Source organism: Amblyomma mixtum, chromosome 4, assembly GCF_055824585.1.
Source record: "Amblyomma mixtum isolate Tamu chromosome 4, ASM5582458v1, whole genome shotgun sequence".
NCBI classification, from domain to species: Eukaryota; Metazoa; Arthropoda; class Arachnida; order Ixodida; family Ixodidae; genus Amblyomma; species Amblyomma mixtum.
In genome coordinates, this window is record NC_143015.1 from 85,708,052 (window position 1) to 85,721,349 (window position 13,298).

A 13,298-nucleotide genomic window follows, 5' to 3' on the forward strand; every position below is an offset into this window, starting at 1 on the left:
ATTCATCACAAGCTGTATGTAATGGCAGTTAGCTTGAAAGAGGTCCTCCGGTTTCGTTAGTGTGGAGTGCATATTTCAACTGAGGAAACATGAAAACGCAGGAAAAAAGAGTTATGACAAGGCATGGAGTTCAGCTTTCTCTTACTTTCTTCGTTCCTGTTTGTTTACGCGGATAAAATACGAATTCTAAATCCCGCGGGGGCCTCGTTTTAATGGAGGCGAAACGCAAAAAGGCGCCCGTGTGCTGTGCGATGCCGGTTAATGTAAAGATCATCAGGTAGTCTAAATTATACCGAGGCTCTCGTCTAGGGCACCTCTTTCTCTGTTCCTTCACTCCCTTTCCTCATGATACGGTTGATGTCTGCGCCTTGAAGTCAGAAAGTTATTGCGCCTTTATTGTCCCCAAAGCCAATTTTCAGGATGTTATTCCAATTCGAGCCACCGAACAGCACGCCTGTCTGCTTTATTTTACTACTCGATCTGAGCGTTCGTCGGTTGTTCGGTAGGTTGACAGGATCACTGAGTCCGGGAAAAGGAAAATGAGTTCACTGGGTCATAACAAAGGGCAAATTATGTGAAATAGTGACATGATTCCTATCCCGCTACAGCTTGCCGGAAATGCTGACCACCTTCTACAGGGCTGGCATTGTAATTAGGCTTAACGTGTCAACGGGACACGAAGTTAGACGCTCTTAGCTTCCTGCTTTCGCCTTTGATACGGACGAATTTGCCTCTGAGCCTCCCTTTCTCGAGCTGTTTTTGCAGCAGAAAATGTTTGAGGGAAGACAGCGGTCTTTATTACAGGCGAACTTGTCGCTCTTAGCCTGTTTGTAGAACCGCATTGTTAGGCTTTGCCTGCACAGCACAGCTCGAATGCCACTTCCTTGCCACTTCGCCGGTGTCAGCGCCATTCGTATCAGTCATGCCCCCTGTGGACCGTAATCCTGAGCTGTTCAATGCAGACAGTTTGTAGGCATTATCTAGATGGAACGCTGGCGCCGTCGTGGACGCAACTTTTTATTGTGCACTTTGTCCATCGCAGGAATACCGGGAAGAGGAGGTTTATTGTTTGGCTTAGGTACTATGAGCCTTCGTAAATGTATTCGCCGGGCTAGGTGGCTTTACCTTAAAAAAAAAAAAAGGCGAAGGCAAGATAACCGACGGCCCTTAAGAGTAACGGACTGGGAGCGCAAGAAAACGCAAGCGTAGCAGGGGCGGCACAAAGTTAGGTGGGCGGTTGAGATTAAGAAGTTTGCGGGGATGCAATGGCCGCAGCGGCCAAAGAACCAGGTTAATTTGAGAGACATAAAATTGGCCTTCGCCCCGCTGGCTATAGTCAGGGTGATGATGATGAATTTAAGCACCATGTCTCTTTTTGAAAACTGCTTGGCCCAAGAAAGAGATTGTACTTCGAAATATGTAGTTGCACCGCAATGCTCACCACTGTGCACCAGTTATTTCAATACAGCATTTCTAAACGCAATAAATTTAACGCAAGTTAAGCTTCGGTGTTAGGCTAGTATGGAAACTTTCACAGCATTTCTTCGAGCTTTGTCTCGATAGCAGTCTTATTTTTCGGATTGAATCCTCGTTCTGAGCCCGACGATAGCCAAGCCAAGCAAAAAAACCTCGTCTTCATGGCCTTTCTGTAACTGTCCATGGTGGTTGAGGTGTAGCGCCGCCAGCTTTCCTTTTAGGTTTAAGGAACTCTCTGGAAACATTTTTTGCGAACGCGTCTGAATGATAGACGTAGTTTTCCCTTCTGAAGCTGCCAAATATTGGTAGACACATGCAGGGTGTTTCCCCTAAGACTTTAAAATTTTTTAAAAAGTGGCTATCTGAGTTAGTAGAGAGGTTATTTCGTCTCAGCATCGCCAGCGCTGCAGTACACGAGAATACAGCTAAGTCGTGCTGACTTGCAGGCTGGTTAACTAATATTGAATAGTTAGTTTTTCACTATTACTGTTAGGCTCCTTAATTTTTGAGAGGCTTGTAGTCCACCGTAAGTGATATCAATTTCAGTTATCAGAATTTTGAGAACGGGCTTAACCTCGGCGCTGTGGCCCCACAAATTCTGGCTACATCGCGCCAGAATACACGAGCTTTCGAGAAGCTTGCAGGCAAAGAAACCTCTCCAGTGCACGTAACGCGCTCTCTAGAAACGTTGGGTGTCGGAGTGAGGCCTCGATCCCTCCTAATGTTCGCCCTGTGCTGTAGCGTCTGATTACACTGATTACACGCTGAGGAGTATGGTAGTCCACTCACGTACTACTTCGTTTGTTAATCGCAGTGGTCCTCTCACTGTGGAGTCTGACTTTCCGGGGGAGGTTCTGCAGTCGCTCTCTCGGAGGGGCCACACCACGCGGGACAGATACGCCAACAAACTCATGCATGAAGCGGGCAACGCCAACGTGCTGGCAAGGGCTGCGCGTTGGTGGATGCGGGATGACACCGCCGTAAGCCGAAGCACCAGCGCTGACGCCATCTGGTGCGGCGCCGAGCCCCGCTGCGCCGCTACCGCCCTGGGATATTGATATATTGATGACTCAGTGTCTCCTAAGCTGCACCTTAATTGAGCTTCAAGACCAACCCCTGGGCCAGCTATGAATTGACGTCTCTACGAGGAACAGAGGAAGCTTCTCCAATATGTTAAACATGCGGTGTGTGCGGTCGTATAGTACATTGCTTAAAATGCTGTACTCTTTGCAGCGCGGAAAGGTGCGTGTTATTCGGTTCTCTCAAGAAGGCAGGACTCCCTCACAGCTCCCTTCAGGACACTGTTCTCACGCGCGGGAACCAATTCTGTAGAAAGGAGGCTTCACGCCTTCTTTTAAAGTACATGCTGGTCAATGAGTTAGTCTCCACATGGGGACAGCAGGAGTGACTATTATTTGTGTTGGTGACTTCGGTGCCCGGTTATGTGATTTAGTTGTTGTAGGTGCAGCTACGTTGGAGTAATTGCTGGCGGAAACCGCAAGTCTAACCCCAGCTGTAGTTTACAGCATCTCAACTCAACTCAGAAAGCTTCTTTGTTGGAGAGGTGGTACTTTATTCGAGCTGTGGCTTCTGTCCACGTATTTCATTCTGGGAGGATAAGTGTCGCTTGTAGTTCTCTTGCCTTCAGGGAAACCACGTTCGGAATTTTTTTTTTTTTGTGAAACATGCTGCATATGCACGTCTGACTGGCAAGGCGGAAGCATTTTATTAGAGTGCCTGCATTTTTAATGTCGCAGCATTTCTTTGTGAATACAATTTGCGGTCCTTTAAGGCACCATTCGCCGTAGAAGTAGTAATATTGTTACGAAGACGAAGAGGGCAGTGGCGTGGGACGGAGCTCTCGCGCTAGGCCCACAGCCATTAAATCATATTACCTTCTGTCATCATGTCGTCCTTTTCCAAGGCTTGCCACCTCATAACATTTGGTGGAGGTGCTGGGTACCTAATCGTTATCCTGGTCCTTGGAGCATCGCCACCTCCTGCTCGCCTTCGTCGTTGGCCGAGGGGACCTGGACTCCGCCGCCGGCTCAACCCGAGCTCGACCTGACCTGAACTGACCAGCCGCTTTCCCCCGTCCCCAGCCCCGACCACAAGACACGACGACCAGGACCAGACGCAGCATGACCCGACGACTACCCGAATCAAGACGGCACCCCCGCCCAAGCGGTCCGGCGAGTCCTTAATCCCTGACCTTCAGCTGTGGGCGACCGACCGCTGGATCTGAAGCTCCAGGGACCACCGTTCATGGGATCATCTCGTTCATCTTGGTGGCAAGCCATCTTCTATCCTTTGTGATCATGGTCATCGCCACTTCATGATTGAGAATTTAAGCAATCGATCGGGACGATCGCTCGGAGGACCCGGGTCATGTTACGAAGACGAAGAGGGCAGTGGCGCGGGACGGAGCGCTCGCGCTAGGCCCACAGCCATTAAATCATATTACCATCTGTCATCATGTCGTCCTTTTCCAAGGCTTGCCATATTGTAACAATATGCTTTATGGCAGATATATGACTGATATTGATAGCTCAGGAGAAGGAAAGGTACGAGAGAACGGGAAAGGACCGTAAGTGCTTGCCCTGCCCATTTCTCATCTCCCTCGTCTTCTGCTGCTGTTGCGATATCCGGAATGTTATGCCAAATGACCGGACATTCAACTTCGTTATGCTTTCTTACGTCACCAATGCAATATCGGGTTTTCCCTCCTCACTGTGCTCTACCACTGCTGTCTACCCGCAGAATAACATTTTATTAGAACTCATACTTGCGTTCACTCTAAGTCCAACAGCCACTCTACATCGCCAAAAAGTAGACATTACACACTGCAACGCATTCAGCCATTCATATTCATTCCTTCTATGAACCACCAAAGAATGGAATAACTTACCGGTACCTATCTGCCTAACTAGAACTAAGAATTTTAGAACGCATGATGGTTTTATTTCGGAAGGTATTGTATCGACTTACTTCTTACTTGTGATTACTATGTTCGTTTTGCATTGTATTTTTATTTTCTTATTTCCAATTGCGGTGCTGCGTAACATTTCTGGGACCATTATTATTTGTATAGATTATTTTTCGTGTTTCGCTTTTCTTTTTGCTCATATATTTTCGTTGTTTGCTTCCTGTGTTTTGTAATATCAGCTTAACTTCTTGAATGATTAGCCTTTTTGTCATGTATTATTTCGCTTTTGTTCCTCCTCTCTAGACTGTACTGCTTACCCTGAGGGTAAAATAAATGAATAAATTTCAGTCGAGCATTGCTATACTCACCTGGTGGTCAGTAAAAAATGTACATATGGTTTATATTGGGTTGCAGTTGATCACATGATATTAGGGGCACGTTTGAACCGCGTTAGGGATGCATCACTCACCGGTCCTGACCCCGAAGGGCGCTTTCCTCTAAGGCGTCGCCTGCATAGGCGTGCATAGGCGTCAGACCTGCTGGCCGGCACAGTACCGTGAGATCAGCTCTGATGCACCGCGACCGCCCTTTACTTGGGCCACTGCCGGCTTTGCTGGCTGTGGATGCCACCGACCATTACATCTGGAAAATGAGTAGTTCGTCGAGAATCCACGTAACAGCTGACTTGAGATAATAATTCCCACGCAGAGAACGCTAAGGGCAGTGTTTACCGCTTCAAAATGTAAATGAACAGAGCTTTAAGGGCGGCTACTAGGGTAATAACGATAAAGGAAAACCATTCTCTGATGGTAGTGAAAGAAACAGCAAAATATCGTAGGGCAGATTACGCTCTCGTTCGAGACTAACGACACAGCGATGCTGTTTGAGTTTGGTTTGACTAAGTTAACCAAGATCATACTCATTTCTAAGTGTTGTCGTGTATAGTACCCCCCCCCTCCAGATCAGCAAACACTCAGTCATCATTACGTACAAGTGCTTATTCAAGCTCCACACACTGACGGCTGGCGCCACCTGTCGAGGCGGATGACAACTAATACAATAGTTGCCGTCCGCTCCGACACGGAGGGTCAGGCGTCCGTCGGTGACATCATCACTGCGAATACAGCCACTGCTACGCAACAGCCGCCGGCTTAAATAGTATCGCTGTTAATATTAGCAGTGGTTTAACTACCGCTGAGCCTGGCTAGAGATCGAAAGCTATTGCGTATCGGGCGGCTTGGTGTCTGTACAATGTTGAGTGCGTTCGGGACACTGGATAGGCAGCGCGCCCACTCTGCCACCCTGGCAGGTGGCGTTTAATGCTTGATCGCGAGAGTTTGCTCACTGAGTGAACGCTGCGGCCTGTTGCTGCAGTGCCGTATGTCTGCCACAACGTTGTCAGCGCTAACGCATGCAGCCCACATATATCTCTCTCTCACCATCCCACGTACCTCAAAGCGCCAATGAATAAAATGACGCCGACGGCCTACGGCTTCAGTGCCTTGTTTCTGGCTCAACGTTGTCAATGGCAACGCATGCAGCGCACACATGCCACTGTTGTTGTTGTTGCGGCTGAAGGAAGCATGAAAAGGAAACTGCATGAGCCTGCCCACCGGCTGGAGCTGAGCCAGCACCGCTGCCACGTGCAGATAGAGGAGAGTTGAAAAATATGGGAGGAAAGAGTGAAAGAACAGACGCGCGTCGCAACAACCGCATCCGCCGAAGCGAAGGATGGATGGATGGAAAAAACTTTATTGTTCATAAATTTCAAGTGTTCTTGACCCTTACGGGTCACTGGGCGCCGTGGTCGATCCTTGGTCCAGGATGCCGCACTTGACTGCTGCCATCGTGGCTCGGCGCACGAGAAATCGTTGCGCTTCCTCGTCCTCGCTGGCCAGCAAGTGCTCCCACTGCATCACACTCGGGTTGTTTATTCTGGGCTATAAGTCTGCCTTAGGGCAGGTCCCTGTGACATGCTCTAGTGTAGGTTTACCCTGACACCACGGACATTCGTCCGCATATTGTGTAGGGAAAATCTTGTGTACAAAATCTTGTGCAGGTGTGTGTAGGTACCTGTTTGTAGTCTGCGCTAGTCTACACCCTCGTCTTTGGTGAGCCTTTTGTGTGGGGCTGGGTAGCGTTTCCGCTGACGCCTGTAATGATCGAGTATATCTGAGTACGTGGGTTTAACTGGGTCAAATGTGCCTGTGGTGCTAAGTGTTGAGTCTGCTCGGTTGGCGTACCCTCGAGCTAACTCGTCTGCTGCCACGTTGGCCCTCATCCCCTCATGTCCGGGAACCCACACTATACTATGCTTAGTGTTTTTGTGTCCTCGTCGTATGTAGAATATGATTGGCTATGCTGTCGATCCTGCCTCTTGTGTAGTTTCTACATGCTTGTTTGGAGTCCGTCACTATAGTGAGGTTGTGTGCTGTTGCGTTACCGTGCGATATTGCCTGAGCAATGGCGGCTTCTTCAGCTGCTTCTATGTTTGGGCTGTTTATCGTTTCTCTGGTCATTTCTTACCCTCCTTCGTCTGTTACAACGGCGATCGTTTTTCGTTGGTATCGGTACTTTGCTGCGTCCGTGTAGACTACGTTAGGATTGTCGCTGAGTTCCCTGATGAGTGCTCGGACTCTGGCTTGTCGTCTTTCATGATGCATATTGGGATCCGTGTGTCGGGGTATTTGTCTTACCCGGGTGTTGTTTCTGTCTTCATTATTAATCTGTTCCTTGTCTCTTTGTGTGCCTAGATGTAGCCGTAATTTCTCCAGTAGGCGTCTTCCCGTTCTGGTTTGAGTGAGTCTGTCTAATTGCGCACTACGTTGCGCTTCTCGTAGTTCGTCGAAGGTGTTCGATACTCCCAGGGCTATTAGTTTTTCGGTTGGTGTGGACATTGTTGGAAGCTTGGGCGCCGTTTTGTACGCTTTGCGTTGTATGGTGTCGATTTGTAGAGTCTCTTGCTTGTTTAGTTCGTGGTAGGGAAGGTTGTATGTTACCCTGCTCGTGACGAGGCTGTCTATGAGTCTCAGGGTGTCCTGTTCTCTCATCCCCTTCTTTTTACTGCGGACTCTTCGCACGATTCTGGCGACTTGATCTGTTGTATTCTTAACAGAGGCAATGGTTTTGCTGCATTGTCCTGTGTTTTGCAGCCACATTCCAAGTACCCTGACTTCCGTTTTCTCAGCTACTGTCTCGTTCCCGAGTTTCAGGGTGATTTGGGAGTCGTATTTTTGTGTACCTTTTTTGATTCTTACGTATTCTGATTTTTCTGCTCAGCACGATAATCCTGTGGCCCTGGCGTATTCAGAATTGTTGATCGCTCTTTGTAGCCGCTCTTGTTTAGCTGCTAGAGAGCGTGTGGTTGTCCAAGTTGCTATGTCATCTGCATACATTGCGTAGCTGATGTTTTCTATTTCGAAGAGTACTTTCGTGAGTCCTATCATCGCTATGTTGAATAATATCGGTGATATTACTGAGCCTTGCGGGGTACCCTTGTGTGGCACCATGAAGCTCTCCGATCTTGTATTTCCGATGCCTATCGTAGCCGTTTGTTCCGTCAGAAAGGCTTTGACATAACGGAAGGCTCTGTTTCCACAGATTATGCTATTGAGACCTTCCATGATGGCCGCATGTCCCACGTTATCGAAGGCTTCCTTTATGTTGAGCGCTAGCACTATGTGTTCGCCGCTTCTTGGTATTTCAGCGAGGACATCCTTCTTTAATTGTATGAGTACGTCTTGCGTGGACAGTCCCCTTCTGATGCCAAACATGGCATCAGGGTAATATCCCTTGTCCTCCATGTAGTTTGTGATTCTTTCATTAATCACCCCCTCGTATATCTTCCCTAGACAGGAGGTTACAGAGATTGGTCTTAGGTTTTCAATTTGTAGTCTTTTACCCGGCTTGGGTATCATAATTACCTCTGCATGTTTCCATTCCGCCGGCACGATTCCTTTTTCCCAGATAGCGTTTAGGTACTTGGTAAGCTCGGCTATGGCCGTGTCTCCCATGTTTCTAATGGTAGCGTTATTTATTCTGTCCTTTCCGGCTGCCGTATTCTTTTTTGCTTCCCCTCTGGCTGCCCCTACTTCCTCCTCGGTGATTGGCCTATCCATCTCGGGGTTGTTTTCGCAGGGGTATTCTTGGTCTTGCTTTGTCTGCGTGATTGTGCCGTAGCATTTTTCCCTCAGTGCCTGTGTTAATTGGTCTTCCGTTCCAGGAAAGGTGTGGAGAAGTCTTTTCATGGACTTGCCGCTACGCACTAATCTTTCGCCGAAGCGAAGACGCTGGCTGTAACAAACACCCAAGAGCCAATGCCACTCTTAAACCCCCCTACCACCACGTGCTCAAAAAGCACGACGTAGGTGTCTACTGTACCAGAGGGCCAGTTATACGTCAGTGCACGTTAAAGAACCCCAGGTGGTCGAAATTTCCAGAGCCCTTCACTACGGCGTCCCTCTTAGCCTGAGTTGCTCTGGGACGTTAAACCCCAATAAACCAATAAACCAAACCAGTTATAGTCTGTTTTCGAAGCTGCCGCAAAATTGGTAAATTCGTAAAATGGTTTTATTGCGAAAACAATTCTGCTCGAGGTTTCCGCTCTTGGCCGTCGTCCCGGAGAATCCACCATTGACCTTTAGCGTGGCCTATGTGTGACGTCATACCAGCTGTGGAAGAGCGGGGCCCGAATTCGGCTTAGGCTTAGGCTTAGACAAACTTTATTATATCAGATAATCAGGTGGTGGTGGTGGTGAAAAACTTTAATCAAAGAGAGCTTGAGGGTTAAAAAAATAAAAATAAATAACCCTGCTGCATGGTCGGTATCCTTAGTGCGGGACACCGCATGACGAGGCCCCGTCTCGCGCCCGCTTGACCAGAGCCCTTTGGGACTCCAGTGTGGAGCAGTTGAGGAGGGCAGTCTCCCATGCCTCTCGGGTGGGGGTGGGGAGGGGGAAGGTGAGGATTCTGAGTACATGTCCACACCATGTGAAAGATATCGTAGATCTCTCCACAGTGCGGGCAGCGCCCATCTGTGTTCGGATCGAAGTGTTTTGCTATTGCATGACAGAGAAGGGTTCCTGTCTGCAGGCGCCGCAGAGTTCGCTCCTCCGCCTTACTCAGCCCCTTGGCAGGTGCCGGGTAGAGACGGTGGCTGTCGCAATAATAAATTAGGATTTCGCGGAACCGCAGAAGCGGTTTATGAGCTTCTGAGCCATGAGAGCTAGAATGAGGAGCCCGGTGTGTGAGCGCTCGGGCGGCCGCATCAGCGGCCTCATTGCCTCGTAGACCCTGGTGGCCAGGAGCCCAGATCACTTTTGTGCGAGTTGGATCGGCGAGAGCGCGTCTTAGAATTTGCGAGGCCAGAGGTGATATTTCGCCTGCAAGATAATGTTCACAGGCCCGGCGAGAGTCTGTAATAACCGTTTTCGATTTTGGATCGGCGGCAGCGAGAGCTATTGCGACTTCCTCCGCTCGTGTTGAATTTGGGGCCCGAAAAGATAGCCCATCGACATTCATTCCCCGGTGGACTACGGCATCCATGAAGAATCCCGCGGGCGACGGCCCTGTGATGTCCACGTAATAGACGCCCTCTTTATACCCATATTGCCTCTCAAGCGTGCGAACCCGCGCTTGTCGTCTGCCTTCATGTGAAGCCATGTCCATGTTACGCGGGAGCGGAGCGACCAAGAGCATGTGGCGCCACAGCACCGGGATGTTCTCCGTCCCCTCTGGTATGCATGTGTGTTGGATGTGTAAGCGGTTTAGCAGGCGGCGCCCAGGCACCGTCTGCGATAGCCGCGTATATTGGTTCACGAGGTGGGCCTCCCGCAACTCCTGATAGGAGTTTAGCACTCCCAACGCCTTCAGTTTGGCGTTGGAGGTAGCCACCGGAAGGTCCAGTGCTCGCTTTGTTGCCTTCCTGATGATGGCGTCAATGCGCTCGTCTTGTTGTTTGGTGGTGCGTAGGTACGGCACGGCGTAGAAGATCCGGCTGGTCACGAAGGCATAGGCGAGCCGTAGCGCGTCCCTGCCCCGCAGACCACCCCGCTTGTTGGAAACACGGCGGATCATGCGCCCTACCTGTTCACCTATGCTCTTGAGTTTCGCTATAGTAGAGTCCGGCCTAAGTTTGTTATTGATGAACAGACCCAGGATCCGGAGCTCCGCCACTTCTCTGATGGGACCGCCTGACAGAGATATGTGTAGAGACGTGTTGTCCTTGTGGTTTGTCCTGACGTGTAGAAGCTCTGATTTGGCGGGAGCACATTGGAGACCACAGTCGGCAGCATATGCTTCGACTATGGTGGCGGCCTGCTGAAGGCGGTCCTCTATCTCCCCAAGGCTCCCCTCGGTGGTCCAGATTGTAATGTCGTCTGCGTAGAGTGCGTGTTTTATGCCATCTACCTGAGCCAGTCGGCCGGGCAGGTGCATCATCCCGTACTCTATGGGTACACGAGGATAATCAGGACGGCCGCCTCGCCATCCCGTCCTTGTCAGATGGCCGAGATCCCTTGGGACCGGGCGGCTTCGAAGGCATATCTGATGGTCTCTTTTTGTTCTTGGAGGTCCTGGCTGCGTAGCAAAACCTCCCATGACTCCTTGCAATTCACTAAAGGTGCGGATTGGGCGCTTGCCCACATCATATGTGCTAAGGTGGCTCGTTCTCCACAGGCCCTATATTTCCCGTGATTGAAGCCGGGCATGAGCCTACTCAGCGTGACTGGATTCGGAAAAGTGCCCACCTGCAACTGCTCAGCTTCTTGTGCGGTGCGGAGTATTGTATTCGACTAAGCATGTAGAACTGTGTTATATCGCGGCAAAGAGTATAACCACTCGTTTTTTTTAAATGTGTTGATCCTAGGACGGAGTCAGTGAGATCGGCCGGAAGGTCAGTCCTCGGGCGAGCTCGTGGGCTCGGCTCGTCGCGATCGTCCCAGCGAATCCTCCATGCCGCAGCTTGGCGGCGCTGCCGCGAGGGCCGCTCGCTGTACGTGACGTCATGCCAGCTGTGGGAAAGCGGACCCCTGAACTCGGCTGGTCGCAATCGTCCCAACGAATACTCCACGCGCCGCTGCCGTGGGGGAGGCGCTCGCTCTACGTGACGTCATGCCCGCTGTTGAAAAGCGGACCCCCAACTCGGCTCGTCGCATCGCGGCTACGGCCGCTTACCTGTTTTTTCAGCCAGCGTCCGTTTCAGCGGACGCGGTTGTTGCTGCGACGCGCGTCTTTTCTCTTCTTTTTCTCTTTCCTGTGATCTTTTAACTCTCCTCTATCTGCACGTGGCAGCGGTGGTGGCTCGGCTGGAGCCATTTGGCAGGCCCGTGCAATTTTCTTTTCATCCTTCTCTCAGTCGCAACAACAACAACAACGGCTCGTCGCAGTCGTCCCAGCGAATCCCCCACGATATGTCGGATGATGTGTATAAGGTGAAGCTGCAACGATGTGCTGCGGATAAGGAGAGGCGGCGTGCGAAAGAAACGGATGAAGAGCGGAAACAACGTTTAGCTAAAAGGAGTGCATATTATGCAGCCAGGCGAATGCGTTCAACATCTCTTGATCTGGGTGCATCTACAAGTTCAGCGTCCTTGTTTTCGCAATCTACTAGGCTTAACCAAGCTAAGCCTCTGCCAATTTTTTGAGGAAATGAACTGTATGACATATATCGGTAGACACCTTAATCACGCCATAAGGGAAGGGATGAAGGTGGGAGTGAAAGAAGAAAGCGAGAAACTGCGGACATGGCCACCACTGCGCACCAGTAATTAACTGAACAGAGACCGGCTTAAACAGCATAGCTGTTAAAAATGGCAGTGGCTTAGCTCAGCTAGGCCAAGGTATGCTTAGCGAAAGCAGTTTCGTCTAGTGACATTTCGGTAGCGTATCGCATTTCGGCTGGCGAAGCAAGCGGAGGAGAGCGCAACGACGAGGTAAGTGGTGTGACGTCATACAAACGGCGGCAGCGGCTCCGCGGCAAGGCGCGCGGTGTGAAGTCATGCCAGATAACGCGGCGAGCGCGCGGCGTCCGCCAGCGGCTGCGAATGCTAGGCAACGGCTCCAGGTCGGTCTCTGTGCCTCCTCGGAGCACTGCCACAGCGAAATCGAAATTTCGTGGCCAATGTAGCTTTCGCTACAAAGTAGTTACCAAGCAGCACATAGGATTGGGCGCGACGCCGCGTCAACAGATTGTGGCGACGCCACCTGCTTAACGCGACTGACGCCTACCAGGGGGAATGACGTCAAGAGCGGGCAAATGACATCAGCGCCCTCACACGGCGGCCACGAAAAGCAAGCCCGCTCCTAAAACAAGAATGGCGCGGCCGGTTCCTGGGCCAACGCCGTCAAAAATGGCCAACAGATGAGCGATGCGAGCAGGGTTGCCTCCTCCTGCCACCCCTTCTCCCCTAACCCGCGCTCGGCGGCGTACGCTGAGCTCCACAATCTTGTAGCTTCTCTCCGGGCAACAAGCGTGATGCTACTTGCCAAAATTGAAGCCTTAGAGACGCCGAACTCGAAGCCCGTCTAAATGCCAAACTTAACACCCTGTTGGAGACAGCGATGGAATGCCTCATCACTCGAGTCATGGAGGCTATCCCCTCTATGATCGCTCAGCATGTTGCGACTAACCCGTGCCTTTCTCGCGGAGCCGGTGCTCTTAAGGACGTATCTGGTCGGCCCTCCAAATTGTCCCGCCGAGTCAATGGCCTCGAAGATGACGAAGACAGCTGCCCCTTCTAGGTGCTCACCTTCAGCCCCTGGAATCTACCTCGGGGGCAGACTCACTTCCACCTCTCACCTCTAAACCTGAGCATGGCGGGACACCCTCGGTGTAGGCGCTCCCTCCATTCCAATTCGGCTTCCCCCTTACGAATACTGAATGGAACTGTCGGGGGTT

At 50.8% G+C, this 13,298-nt stretch overlaps 1 protein-coding gene across 4 annotated transcripts in view; it reads left to right on the top strand.

Moving 5' to 3' along the window:
• Window positions 1–4,731, top strand: part of LOC149347288 (uncharacterized) — an 88,344-nt gene extending 83,613 nt beyond the window's left edge. For all 4 annotated transcript variants that reach the window (XM_089586983.1, XM_089586982.1, XM_089586985.1 and 1 more), the window contains one exon: window positions 2,291–4,731. In XM_089586983.1, the coding sequence (XP_089443109.1) occupies window positions 2,291–2,534 (244 nt within the window). In that variant the 3' untranslated portion in view covers window positions 2,535–4,731. The remainder of the gene's footprint in view (window positions 1–2,290) is intronic.
• The last annotated feature ends 8,567 nt before the right edge of the window (window positions 4,732–13,298 follow it).